Genomic DNA, 13,453 nt, shown 5'->3' with positions numbered 1-13,453 from the left:
AAATAATATTTAAATGAGATAGAGAATTTGTTGGAAAGTGTATTTGAAAAAGTTAGTAGTTAAAAGGTAAAAGTCACTGTTCATTTTCCAAACAGTACAAAAATTTGTCTAATCTATTAGAGATGCTCTTATAACATGTAACATTGCTCTTCTCTTTTTTAGTACCGGATTATTACTCTTATCTTTATTTGCTCCAATCCATGTGCTCTTCTCTTTTTTAGTACCGGATTATTACTCTTATCTTTATTTGCTCCAATCCATGTGCATGCATGATTACATTACTGTCCTGTTATCTATAAATAGGGCAATAGGACAAGCTAGTTGCACCACACCATTACCACAAACAGCCCAACTTATCCCTTCTCTTCTGACCATTCTAGCTTTGTTTTGTAATACCCAATAGCCATGGCCAATAAGTCACCGTTAGAAATGAAACCCATTGAGATCAAGAATAATTTTTTTCCCGACCCTCCTCCTACTCCTACTCCGATTAATCTTGATGTTGCCTCTCTTTTTGCTATGGTCACAAACATTCTCAGCCCTGCTACCAATGTTGTTGACAATATTTTTCAGGTATATGTATATGTTACTACTCTGCACAAACTCTTTATTATTATAATTGTTTTTTTATAATGTTATCATCTAGTCTGAAGGTTGGGATACACTGTTGTGGTAACACTTCCTTTAATAAATAACCTTCTTTTTCTCACTAAAAGAAAAAAAAAAAAAAAATACCCTTCTAGGCCTTGTCCTTTTTTAATTGCATAGAGACTAGTATAAAATTTAACACGTTGTGTTTTCAAAATTTTCAACCACGTGTTTTTTAAACCCCCATTTTGGCTTTAAATAATTGTAAAAGAAAAAAGAAATGCAAATTAAACAAGTATGATATCCCTCCCTGTTTGAGTATTTTAAAAATTAGAATATAAGTGGGTGGAAATGTTAAGGAATCATGTAACTGTCAATATACCACTTATTTGTTCAACTTAAAAGAATATATATATATATATATATGTTGATGTCATAAAAGAAAATTTAAATTTTATTTATTTATTTATTTTTTAGAATGAGTGGAACCTCTCACCTTTGATAGAATACCCTCAAGTTGAGGGAATTAAAAATGGTGGGTTTTGATGAGTATCTTACCCTTCCAAATCCCTCAAACCTTGCATTCTCTCACTAAAAAATAAAGCATCCAAATAAGCTTAATTAAACCCGTCCTATCCCATCCTCCCATTCCCCCAACCTCTTCTCTCTGTTTCCTTTTTCTCCCTTTCAGCCAAACACACTGTTAAACTCAAGAAGTAAACAATGATATATTGTTATTTTTGTTATTTCACTTATATTGTTTAAGTTCTTACTGATGGTTATTTTTGTCATACTCAAGGGTACCAAACAACCACACATGGTGATCAAGGGTGAAAGAGCCATCGCATCAGACTTCAATCCACCATTATGTAAACTCAAGGAACTTTCCTGCATGGTATATGTTAGACAAGAATAAATTAATTGAGGCATTTATTTTTGTAAGTTTCTAAGAGGACCTTTTAATGATCCAGAGATTCCAATAAACACGAAAGTAATAGCATGCATATAGTAATTTCCATTAAAAACTCCTTCAACTAAATCAAAGAGCACAGTCTTGATAAAAGAATAATAGGAACTATTTGAAGATTACTTAAATATAAATGTTGAAGATCACTAAATTGGTTGTAAGAAGATTTCTCTTAAACTAAACCTACTAGAAGAACTATCGTACGTCTAACATGTTTCATTGAAGCAGTTTTTTTTTTATTCTCTAGGATGCGCTTGGTTGTGTGTTCTTCCTCATGCCAAAATGTTTTTTTAAGGGTATGAATGGTAATTATTTCCAGTCCAAAAGTACTCTTAAAGCTAGGGGGGAGGGGGTGGTATTTAGCGTTACAAGTGACTCTGCCAATAAATTATTATAGTATTTACAACCATTTTTTGCAATAAAAGTTGAAATTATTTTATAGTATAACTAATATCATTATATGAGCAATATTAGGGTATTAAAAAAGAAATTAAGAAAATTATTTATCATGCAATAGATTTGAAACCAATCAAATATGTCGATGTTACTTTGTAAGCTCTTTATAACAATATTGGAAATTTTTTTTTTCCAATTACAAAGAATAGCAATTCTATTTCACTTCAAATATGCAGAATAGTTTATATGCAAAAGCATATGTACCATTTCAAGTACCAAGTAAATAAGTGCGTGCTGATATAGTGATATGAATGTGATTATGTTGCTACGTACATAATTACATAATCGTTTTTCATAATGGAAAATATGTAATGTCAGATGGCATGCAATGAGGATCTGAGAGAGGAAACCCTTACAGAAAGAATGAAGTCAATAATAGGAAAACTCCAAGGATATTCATGGCATGCGCAGGCAGTATTGACACTTGCGGCTTTTGCTTCGGATTATGGAGATTTCTGCAGGCATCTTGACCAGTTGCACTCATCAGACCATCTCACCAAGCCAGTTGGGATCATGAAGCAGATTCCTGTTCTCCGAACACAGCCAAAAATTGATGATAAACAAAAGGATGCTATTCTTAAACTTAACAAACTGATCAAGAAGACAATCAATTTCATTGATTGCATTGTTATGTTGGGGCATCTATCTATTAAGCACGGTGATCAGAAGACTCAGGATGAATCAAAATCGTCAACAGACAACATCTCATTTTACATTTTTTGGGCTATCATAACTGTTGTAGCTTGCAATACTTGGATGAGTTGTCTCAATAAAGATGAGTAAGTCCTTACCCTTGGAATGTTAAGTACATGCTAAATTTATTTGAGAAGAATTACTATATCTGATATCACTAGTTATAATTAAGGTTTGATACAATAGGAGGGTTCACAACTTGTTCTGTAAATTGATCAGTTGTTTGAAAAACTTGATTTATTTGAAAATGACGAATTTAATTAATCACTTAACTATGAATTTAACAAATCTAATGCAAATAACTATGGTTTCACAATTTCAGGAGTGAAATTGAGGAATTTTCGCGTTATGCTGATAAAGTTGCCGATAAAATTGCTGACGCCCTTGTCGAACTAAAAATTGACATACAGAGAGGTTAGTTACTCAGGTTGATTTTACTCGCAAATGCAACCTCTATTATTACATTTTTTCCCCCAACAGGTGCTACCATGATATGTTGCACATGCTATATTTCCATCTGACTTAAACATGCGCAAAACCCTGAACAAAGATTTTTGTTCAATTCAGCGGAAGCAGAGGCTTATAGGAAGCTCACAAAATTCTTAAAAGAGCCGCGTTGTATTGTGGAGGTCTTGAATAAGCTAATTAACGCCGAGGACAACAAGCAACCAGTCAAAGTTTTTAACAGCGACACGGTTAGTTCTTGTATTCATTTATTGGGGATCAACTGTCTTAACATAAAGCCACCACTAGAATTGACGTGTTATTAGGCTGAAAGACCATTGGCTTGTCACAGATAAGATAGACTGTAACTTGTAAGAAATTACTTGTTATGGATCTAGAAATTTTCTCCACCATTCATAATCAGTTATATTAGTGTTATTATAAAAGTTGTTGCACAAGAGTTGTCTCCACAAAGTTTCACTGCCAAGAAATGGAAATGGAACCAATATTCTCAGCATTTTTCAAATGAAATGGAAAATTATCATTTTATAGTTCACATACTCTGTATTAATATTTATATAAAAAAGTATGACGTTATATTATTGTAGAATTTTAAATGAGGTTGTATCATGTACAATGTTAAATATAAGAGTTCTATAATCACAACAAAATTTCATATTTTTTTTTTCAATAAACGACATTATTTCTTCTTCTTCTTCTTCTTCTTCTTTTTGGTTTTTGTTTTTGTTTTTTTTGTTTTCTGTTTTGTTTTTGTTTTGTTTTGTTTTTTTGTTTTGTTTTGTTTTTTTGTTTTGTTTTGAGGGAATGAAATAGATACTTTCTGGTTGGCTTGAAATAGAGCAAATCAGAATTTCTATAATTGAGTAGGGCCATGATAAAGTATTGGTTCAAGTCTAGCCCCAACCCTACTCAAGCATGATTAAAGAAATCCAAACTGATCATAGCCTGCAAGAGGCCTAATCTTTCCATTTCCTAATCTTAATATATATAACTTTTTGTTCTATTACAATTTTGAAAATCCTATCATTAGATTACATTTTTTTTCTATGTTATTAATATGCATACCAAATTTTGTATCAATCAAATACTACTTAGTCTTATATATATAAATTCTAGGAAAATACAAATACTTAAAAGATTATTACTAATAAATAATATTAAAATTAAATATCGAGCTTGAAGGTGATTGTTAGACAAGCCCGTGCCAAAGCCAAAATTATGTTGTTGTTGTTGTTGTTTTTGTTTTTTATTTTATTTTATTTTATTTTATTTTTCTTTAGTGAGTTTATTTTTTAATTGATGAAGACAATTTGTTTTGTTATGGTTCTTTACTTCAATTTTCCAAGCATGTCCGTAATGTTATCTCTTCATGAATGTGCTTGTCTATGATCATAACTACATGCCAACTTAGTCTCTCCTTTTTTTGTTGATGTTAAAAACACCCGTAATTACTCCTGGTTCAACTAAAAATTATGCGTTTAATCTAATTTATTATATGCAATAAAATACATTAAATAGACAAACAAAGAATAATCAATTTCTTTCTAAAAAAAAAAAAAGAATAATCAATTTAATTAAGAGGCTACAAGTTCGTGCTAACCTAGCTTGATTTTTATAATTTGTGTTGCACAAACAGATCCCCATCAATATGGAAGTGGTGAAAACAAAGAATGTCTTGCTGTTCTTTTCGGGTTTGGACATCTCAGAATATGTTTCTATTCTCAAACCCATTTATAAAGAAATGAAGAATGAGTTTAAAATTATGTGGATCCCAATTGTTGAGCCCTGGACCAATGACACGCAAAAGAAGTTTGATATTCAGCGTGATGATATGCCTTGGTATGTAGTGCAACAATTTTCATCAATATCAAGCATCAAGTACGTTAAGGAGCAATGGCAATTCAAGAATGAGCCTATCATCGTGGTGTTGAATCCACAAGGGAGAGTGGAACACCATAATGCACTCCACATGATTATGACATGGGGGATAAGGGCCATCCCGTTCACTCGTAGTAAAGAAAACGAACTTACTCGTTGCAAAGAAGACAATCTACGCAATGGAGATGACTGGTTTGGATCTTTAATGATTGAAATTTGTCCTGACAGCATGTTACAAACTTGGGTAAAGTTTATTTTCACCTTTCTAAATGCATAAACATGCAAACATTGCAATGTTAATGGGAGTCCAGGGTTATATAGACACTAGCCAGTTAGTTATTAGCGAAAAAACCTTAGATGGTTCCGGAACGGTGCTCCGGGCTTTCACAAATTTAGTGGGCCCTATACACAAGTCCCGCCTTGGAGCCCACCCACTTTGTTAGAACCCGGAGCACTGCTCAGTGACTATCTAATTATTATCCATCATTAACATTCGAGCAATAAACAAAAAATATTTATTTGTGTTATATATTTTAAAATATATATCAATAACTAAAACATAAAGCAAAGGATTGTACTTGTAGAGAAGATACAATTTCTTTAGATTATAATTTGTTTTGAAATTAACAAAGGACTGTACTTTAAAGAGATTAAACCAAAGGAGAAGTATATTTTCTTGTATATTCTATTTAGCCTACTAAAAATTTTTTTTAAAAAAAAGGAGAAAAAAGAAAAGAAAAAAACAACTAAGCACATTCATTCAAATTAAAATTTTGCTCTTGTTCAATCAGATCAAAGATCAGAAGTGCATTTTCATTTATGGAGGCAACGATGAGAGCTGGAGCAAAGAATTTCATGAGAAAGCCACAAAGGTGAAAAATGAAAGCAGTGCAAGGACTTCCATAGAGTTGTTTTGTGTGGGAAAGGATGGTAAAGGGAAGGATGAGCTTGACAATTTCTGGAAGCTCATAACCAACTTTTTACACTACAAAAAAAATTGTTATTTGCGATGAAACTTTTTCGATGACTACAAAAAGCCGTCGAAAAAACTAGCTTTTTCGACGGCAAGTCTTTTTCGTTGACAATTACTCGTCAAATATTAAAATATTTGTGACGGCAAAATGAGTTCGTTGAGGATGCCTATTATTTTTGTCAAAAATATGATTTGTTTTGGAGGGAAGTTTTCCCGCCTTACTTTTTACGACGGCATAAAAATGTTCATCGCTAATAAAGTATTATTTATGACGACCGAATAAAAACCGTCGGAACTAGTAACACCTGTGACGGCTTTTGTGTGTCGAAAATACAAAATATATATTTTTTATGGTGTTATTATTTGCGACAAACATTCTTCCATCGTAAATATAAAAGGGGATATTATTTACGATGACCGAAGAAAAACCGTCAGAACTATTAACACTTATGACGGCTTTTGTACGTTGAAAATACAAAAAATATATTTTTTATGGTGTTAGTATTTGCAACAAAAATTCTTCCATCGTAAATATAAAAGAGGGTATTAGTGACAACCATGAAGCCATCGAAAATGGTGAAATATTTTGGAGGGAAAATTCCCCCTTACATTTCACAATATTTGTGACGAAATTTATCCATCACAATTAATTTTTTTATTTTTCTAACTGAGTTCGTATTTGTGATGAACATACTGATCGTCGTAAATAGTTAATTTGCTTTAAAAGAAAGAACGTATTAGTGATAGAATTGGATCCCTCCCAATAAATAATATTTGCGATGGACTTAAACTGTCGACAATGGTAATTTTTTTTAAAGGGGGGGAATTCATGCCCTTATTTTTATGTGTTTGATGATTGTTTTCTATCACTATATATTGCATTGTTATTTGTGACGGACATTTTGGTAGTCGTTAATAGTTAAATTTTCTTAACAAAAGAAGGTATTAGTGTCAGTAAGGTAAATCTGTCACAATAAAGGTGATTTCCAACATATATATGGCCATAAAAATTTATTATTTTATTTGAATGGTAAATTTTCCTCAATTTTTTCTTAATTTTAAAAATTGCAAAAAAAAAAAAAAAAAAAACCTTTCAAGACCCTCCAAGTAAAAGGTATTTTTATTATTTTGAAGCTTTTAGGGGAACTTTCGTCACTTTAGAAGTTTATGGGTATTTTGGTTAATTCCTAACTTTAATGGTGTATTTTAGCCATTTTGGATGGTCGGATTGTGTCAACAGGGTTAATAAAAGTTTCCCAGTGGGTGGGTACAACAACACATGTCCATCATGCAACCAGATGGAGATCCAAAATCTAACCGTTGGATTGGTAGAATATGATGAAATATTTGTATTTGTAAATTACAATGACAATCAGACGATCAAATTGTGAGAACAAAAAAGTCAAATCTTGCGAAATTTCGTCAAAGTCTATTAAACTTGGTCAATCTTTGGTCAAACTTCAAGGTTGGTTCCAGGACCACTGAATTTGATCAAATTAGGTAGATCATGAGGTTTTAAGTAGGTTTTGGGTATTGATCAGTGTTTTAAGGTTTTTTGGGTTTTTATGTCTTTATCAGTTTCAAGTTTAAAAATGGCAAAATCAAAGGTCATATGCAAATCCATTGGGGTCATTTTGCAAGTTTTTGGTTGTATTTTGTAGATCATTTTCTCGATTCTTAGTGATATTTATATAGTTTATAACTCACTTGGAAGAGAATTGTATATTTTTATTGATTGAAGTTTCATGATAGGTGGATACAACGACACACATCCATCTTGTGCCAGAGTTAGATTAAAACTTTGATCATTAGTTTGAAAGAGTGGGATAAATATTGGTTTTGATAGATTTTGAGCTCAATCAAACAGTTGGATTAGGAGAATGTGACCAATCAAAATTTCTTAGTGTCTTGGTACAACACCACGTCCATAATGCTCTAGACTCAAATCCAAAATACGACCGTTGGATTGGAAGAATGTGGTGAGATATTGGTGTTGGCAAAGTATGACAATAATTAGACGGTTAGATTGTGAGAAATGAGTAGTCAAAGTTTGCAAAACTTAGTCAATATTTGGTCAAACATGGTCAACATTTGAAAAACTTTTTAAAAAATGTCATACTAAATATTTTAAAATAATATTTAATTAAAATTTGAAATCAATGTATTTTAATTATGAAATAAGATGATTTTGGAAATTTGCGGGCAAGTTTGTACACAACATTCTTAATATTAATTTAACAAAATTCGATTAATGAGATGTCAAGTGGAAAATGGTTTTTTCCTTGAAATGGAGTGGTTTTGCCAAATAAAATACACAAAGTTTATTTTTATTTATTTTTTAAATATTGAGGTTATATTTCTGTAAAATAAATCCACCTAAACAATATTGAGGTTATATTTCCCTGACATTTTTTAAAAGAACACTTGCTAAAAAATAATTGCAAGAAGTAAGATTTCATAGTGTTTCTATCTTTTATTAATAATAATAATAATTAAAAAAAATAATATTTCAAAGTGACCAAAAAAAGAAAGTGACGTGGTTGTCATTAAAAAATAAAAAAACATAATTTTAATAAATAAAACAAAAAGAGAAGTCACATTGCAGTAAAATAAACCCAGCCCCACCTTGTTAAAAAAACACACACGGAAATATCATTTTAACTTTAAAAAAAAAAAAATAGAAAAGAAAAGATGAAGAAGACAAAACCCTACCTCTCCCTATCACTAAAAAACAAGCGCCTACCTTTTTACTTTTTTCAATCCCACGCCTCCCTTTTTACTTGGTAATACTACACTATTTCACTCACTAAGAAAATAAAGAAGAAAAAAGTCTCACCTCTATAGCCCACGTTAGTTTTCCTAAATCCTTATATCTTGATTTATATATTTTGTTAATGTAGTGGATTACTAAATGGATTTGTTGGTTGATTTATTTTATCTAAATTTTGGGTTTGGTTTAGATATATCTCTTTCATAATATACAATTTTGTATTGTAGGTAAAGTTTTTGACAGTTTGGTACTAAACCATAGTGTAATGTTTGTGTGTATTGGTGGCCCCAACCAATTTGTTGATTACTTTTAATTATATGCAAGCACCTATTACACATAATTTTTTCCAATATAACCAACATAAAATTTTTTTCCCTATTTTATTGAGGTTGTTGAAATCAATGATAAATTTGCTCATTACAGTTTTCAATTAATTGCTATTCTTAGTTCATATATAATTTTATGTGACTTGTGATGATGGATATATTGTTAAGATTGATGAGGATGTACTATTAATGTGGTTATTGGTGGTGGATGTATTCTTGGAAGTTTTCATTCACAGGAGAACTACAAGGTTCTTGACAGTAGTAAGAATTTATGATAGATGCAATGTTTGTGTCGGTAGTAAGGATTTATTTTTGATGTTTTGTCATTTTATCGTGGTGATTGTGTTAATTTTTTTAAATGAATATATTTTAGTTAATTCTTTATTATTTACTGTAAACATAAAAATTTGTGTAGTTATAATTTTTGTATATTTATTCAGTTTAATCTAAAATATTGCAGACCAATGTTAGGGAGGAGATCGTAGTGTGAATAAGTACACTAGATGACTTTGAGGAGGAAGGTGACTCTCAGTTAGAGGAAATTAGCTCGGATGATGACTGATCTTCCAATACTTATGCTTTCAAGTTTAGCGAAGGATATAATATAGCTTTCATGTATTATTGAACATCATGCTATTTTGTAGACCTTTTAATATTTTCATTTTTATTGCATTATTCACTTATTAGTTTTGAACAATTATGGATTTGTACTTGTTATTTGAATGGAAAATTTTTTATGAGATGTATGTTTGTAATTTATATATTATTTTATTTACTTTCATATAATTCATGTATTTCTTTTTCGACAAAATTGTTTTGTTGCAATTAAAATACTAGAAATGGCCTTTTTTTTTTTTGACGAAGCTATTTTGTTGCAAATAATGTATTAGTGACGTGGTAACTAATTTTTAATAACGGTCAAAGTTCGTTGAAAAGACATAAATGGTTACTAAGATTTTGTATTTTTGACGAAAAGCTAAGTATTTATGATGGCTTTTGATCCTTGAAAAAAATATATTAACGATGGCTATAATTCGTCGCAAAATGTATTTGGTCGTTTGACTTCATCATTTGAAATTGTATTTTTGACAGCAAATCAAGTATTTATGACGACTTTTTGTCATTGAAAAAATACATTAATGATGGCCTTAGTTCGTCGCAAAATATATTTGGTCGTCCAACTTCCTCGTACGAAGTTGTATTTTCAACGGCAAAACAAGTATTTATGATGACTTTTAGCCGTCAAAAAAATACATTAATGACGGCCTTAGTTCATCACAAAATGTATTTGGTCGTCCAACTTCCTCTTATGAAGAAGTATTTTCGACGGAAAAAATAAATTGCTTACAATGGCTTTTTACTGTCGAAAATGAGTGTTAGCGATGGCCTTGTCGGTAATATAGTATTATCGACGAGGCTTTTACCGATGGACGTCGACGGCCTTTTGCCGTCGACACTACTAATCTGCGACGGCTTTTTGTGTTGTTGCGACAAACTTTGGCCGTCGCTAATAGCAATTTTTTTTGTAGTGTTATTCGCCAAGTTTCACAAGGATACTGAATTGGACTCAGGGACAAAGGAATGCCTAAAGTTGCTTTCCTACAGAAATGAGATAGAGAAACGATGGGTTGTGCTGTGCAAAGGTTCTAAATTGATGTTCAGTGGTTTTGGGACAACAGTTCTGAAAGTCTTGGGGCAGTTTGATGAATGGAAGCAGTTTCGTGGAGACGCTGAATTTGTAAAACATCTCGTGACACGCTATGACAAAAAACTTCGTGAAGATGGTATTTTCCGCAACTTTGAGACCCCAAAGAATGATGGATTGATCACAGATTATATAAAATGCCTTGACTGTTCCAAGACCATGGATACGACGTGCTTCAGGCTCAAATGCTGCTGCCACCAAAACCATGGTTAGGAGAGAGTATCTCCTGTATTGCTCATACGGCATGTCTCTCTCACACCATGTGGGTCTAATAACTAAATAAATGCCGATACTATAAGATAATTATTGTTGTACCAGATAATTGTGTGCGTGTTTAAAAGTTTGTTATCAGTGCTAAAGTTTAATTATGCAATGAGTGCTACAATAAAGGGCATCTTGATTACGCTGGTGATCTGATGCTAAGGTGTTATGGATTGTATCTCTGTACTGTAATGGATTAATGTTTATGTTGCTAGTCTTTATTATATATGCATCACACATGGCTCGCAATTTTACACATTTAATTTTTCTTTGTATTTGTTTGGGACCTTCCATGGCATTGGCAAAGACAACCAGTGACTAGGAACTCTATTTGCATCACAATTTCAAAAATAATTATATTGTTCTTCCTAGCTGAGCGCCTGAGCCTTTGAATAGCAGTATAGCACATCTTTTGCAGTAGTAGCAGTTCCTCCCACATCGAGGCATACAATAGTTACCAATTTTTCGCCCTAGTCTATAGAGATTTTCTTTTTAATCTACTGATGTGTTGTTTACCATGCTTCCCTTCGAATAATAGGTTTCAAATAATAGTCCACATTCCGTTCCAACTTGATATTTTGTTCTGAAAGTCCAATTTAATGTAAAATAGGGTTTTAAATGTTCATAAATTTTAATGCCACATTGTGGGTTCGAGTTTGTTCAACTGGCCAAGTCTTTTTTTTTTTTTTTTGAAAAATAATTACGACATGTTGCTAACCCCGCAGCTTACACTCTTTCTCCTCTAGACCCTCAAGCACTTTATGCATAGGGTGGTGTCATTTCAGCTACAAGGCGTTTGGCAACTGGTCAAGTTTATTATAATTGACTGTTTTGTTATTTAACTATTTTTTATATTATGCTTTAATACAAACTAAATAACTACTCGATTTAAGTCTTGAATAAATTATCAAAATTGGTGGTAAGCTGTTGTAGGGGTTTAAACTTGTTTCCATATTCAAATTAAAGGGAATAGGTGTAATTCTGGGTCAACTACTAAAATCAGGGTTTGTGAAATAATTTGTATATTTCATTGATTTAGCAATTAAGTTTATCTAGAGATTTCATGACTTCAAAATTTGATGAGAGGTTTCTTTGACGGCGGTCTCATTGATGGGTTACAAAAGCTAACAAAATTAACCTTAAGGGGTAAAGTGTAGCCTCTCTTCTTCTTCTTCTTTTTCTTTTTTATTTCTTTATTTTTTATTTTTATGAACCGAAAATCTAATCTAATATAATATTGTATAGAAAAGCAGAAGCTTGTTCCTGCAATCAATGAGGTATTGCCACGTTAGAAAAAAAGCTACTTAAAAAACAAGCACATATACAGTTTAATCTTAAAAAAAGGGTACGACACACTATTTGGAGAGCCTTCCAGTCACAGCATTAACACATAGTTTGTTGGTCTCTTGAGTATAAATACAAAACTAAACGCTTAAATGAGTAAATTACATTCAAAAAGCTTGCCTGTATATGGAGAAAGAGAGAGAATAGAGTTGTTCATCGGATCAATAGGCGGGGACAGAAAGAGGCAGAGTTTGTAAGGCCCCAAGAGAAAGAGAAAAATATCCAAGGCCAGCCATTGTCCATTCCCTGGCTAGACTTAGACCATCGAAATAGCAAGCACAGAAAGAAACTGTAAGGCCATATATCAACAACCCAAATCGTCGAAACCGGCACTGGTAATTTTTTTTTTTTTTTTTTCCATTTTTTAGATTTGGGTAAGAAATGTTACTTTTAATTGAGTTTTTTTGTTGGATAGGTTTAGATTTGATTTGTTTTTGTTTTGGGTTTTAGGGTTTTCTATCAAAATGTTTGTAGATATTTGCTTTTGTTTTGTTTCTTTTTACTATCAATTTAGGAATTTAGATTCATAACCCTTTTCCTCTGAATTTGTTAAAATCAGGGAAACCCCTCATGATTTAAAACAAAAATACTGTTAAATTGAAAGAGACCAAGAGTTTTGGTTCCAAAAATAAGGGTTAAGGAAATCAGAATTATGATATGTGACTATTTTTCATTAAATATTTTCGGTAATGGGTTTGTTTGAATTTTTCTCTTTTGGATTTAAATAATTTAATTTCTTTCTCTACAGAAATGAAGTGGAATCTTTCTACATTCTAGAGTCTCTCTTCGATTATGGTTTGCTATCAATTTACGAATTTGGATTCATATCCCTTTTCCTCTTTATTTGTTAAAAATAGGGAAAACCCTCACAATATGAAAATCCTACATGAGTTTAATGGCCTCTTACCTGTTCTTTTTTTGGTAAGAAGGAGTGAAATTGTGGGATTTTGAAATCTGATTGTATAACTTTCTTTATACAAAGTTTATTACTTTGTAGATTTTAGTTGATATTTTTAAAAAGACTTTT

At 31.6% G+C, this 13,453-nt stretch overlaps 1 protein-coding gene across 1 annotated transcript; it reads left to right on the top strand.

Annotated features, from left to right (window-relative positions):
• The first annotated feature begins 343 nt into the window (after positions 1 to 343).
• On the top strand, positions 344 to 11,290 carry LOC115992502 (protein SIEVE ELEMENT OCCLUSION B-like). The gene is made up of 8 exons (XM_031116709.1): positions 344 to 573; positions 1,388 to 1,483; positions 2,330 to 2,790; positions 3,027 to 3,118; positions 3,272 to 3,399; positions 4,806 to 5,291; positions 5,839 to 6,027; positions 10,648 to 11,290. The coding sequence occupies exons 1-8, from the start codon at positions 406 to 408 to the stop codon at positions 11,032 to 11,034; spliced, it is 2,007 nt and encodes a 668-aa protein (XP_030972569.1). The 5' UTR covers positions 344 to 405; the 3' UTR covers positions 11,035 to 11,290.
• Positions 11,291 to 13,453: the final 2,163 nt, after the last annotated feature.

This window comes from Quercus lobata, chromosome 5 (assembly GCF_001633185.2).
Source record: "Quercus lobata isolate SW786 chromosome 5, ValleyOak3.0 Primary Assembly, whole genome shotgun sequence".
NCBI lineage: Eukaryota > Viridiplantae > Streptophyta > Magnoliopsida > Fagales > Fagaceae > Quercus > Quercus lobata.
Note: the sequence above shows the minus strand (reverse complement) of the source record. Positions and strands in the feature narration are given on the sequence as shown.

Excerpts from the sequence above, each read along its gene's own strand:
- LOC115992502 (XM_031116709.1), top strand. The coding sequence starts at position 406 with ATGGCCAATAAGTCACCGTTAGAAATGAAACCCATTGAGATCAAGAAT. Across the intron at positions 3,119-3,271 it reads AAAAATTGACATACAGAGAG|CGGAAGCAGAGGCTTATAGG; the intron begins GTTAGTTACTCA and ends TGTTCAATTCAG. Across the intron at positions 6,028-10,647 it reads GGAAGCTCATAACCAACTTT|TTATTCGCCAAGTTTCACAA; the intron begins TTACACTACAAA and ends TTTTTTGTAGTG.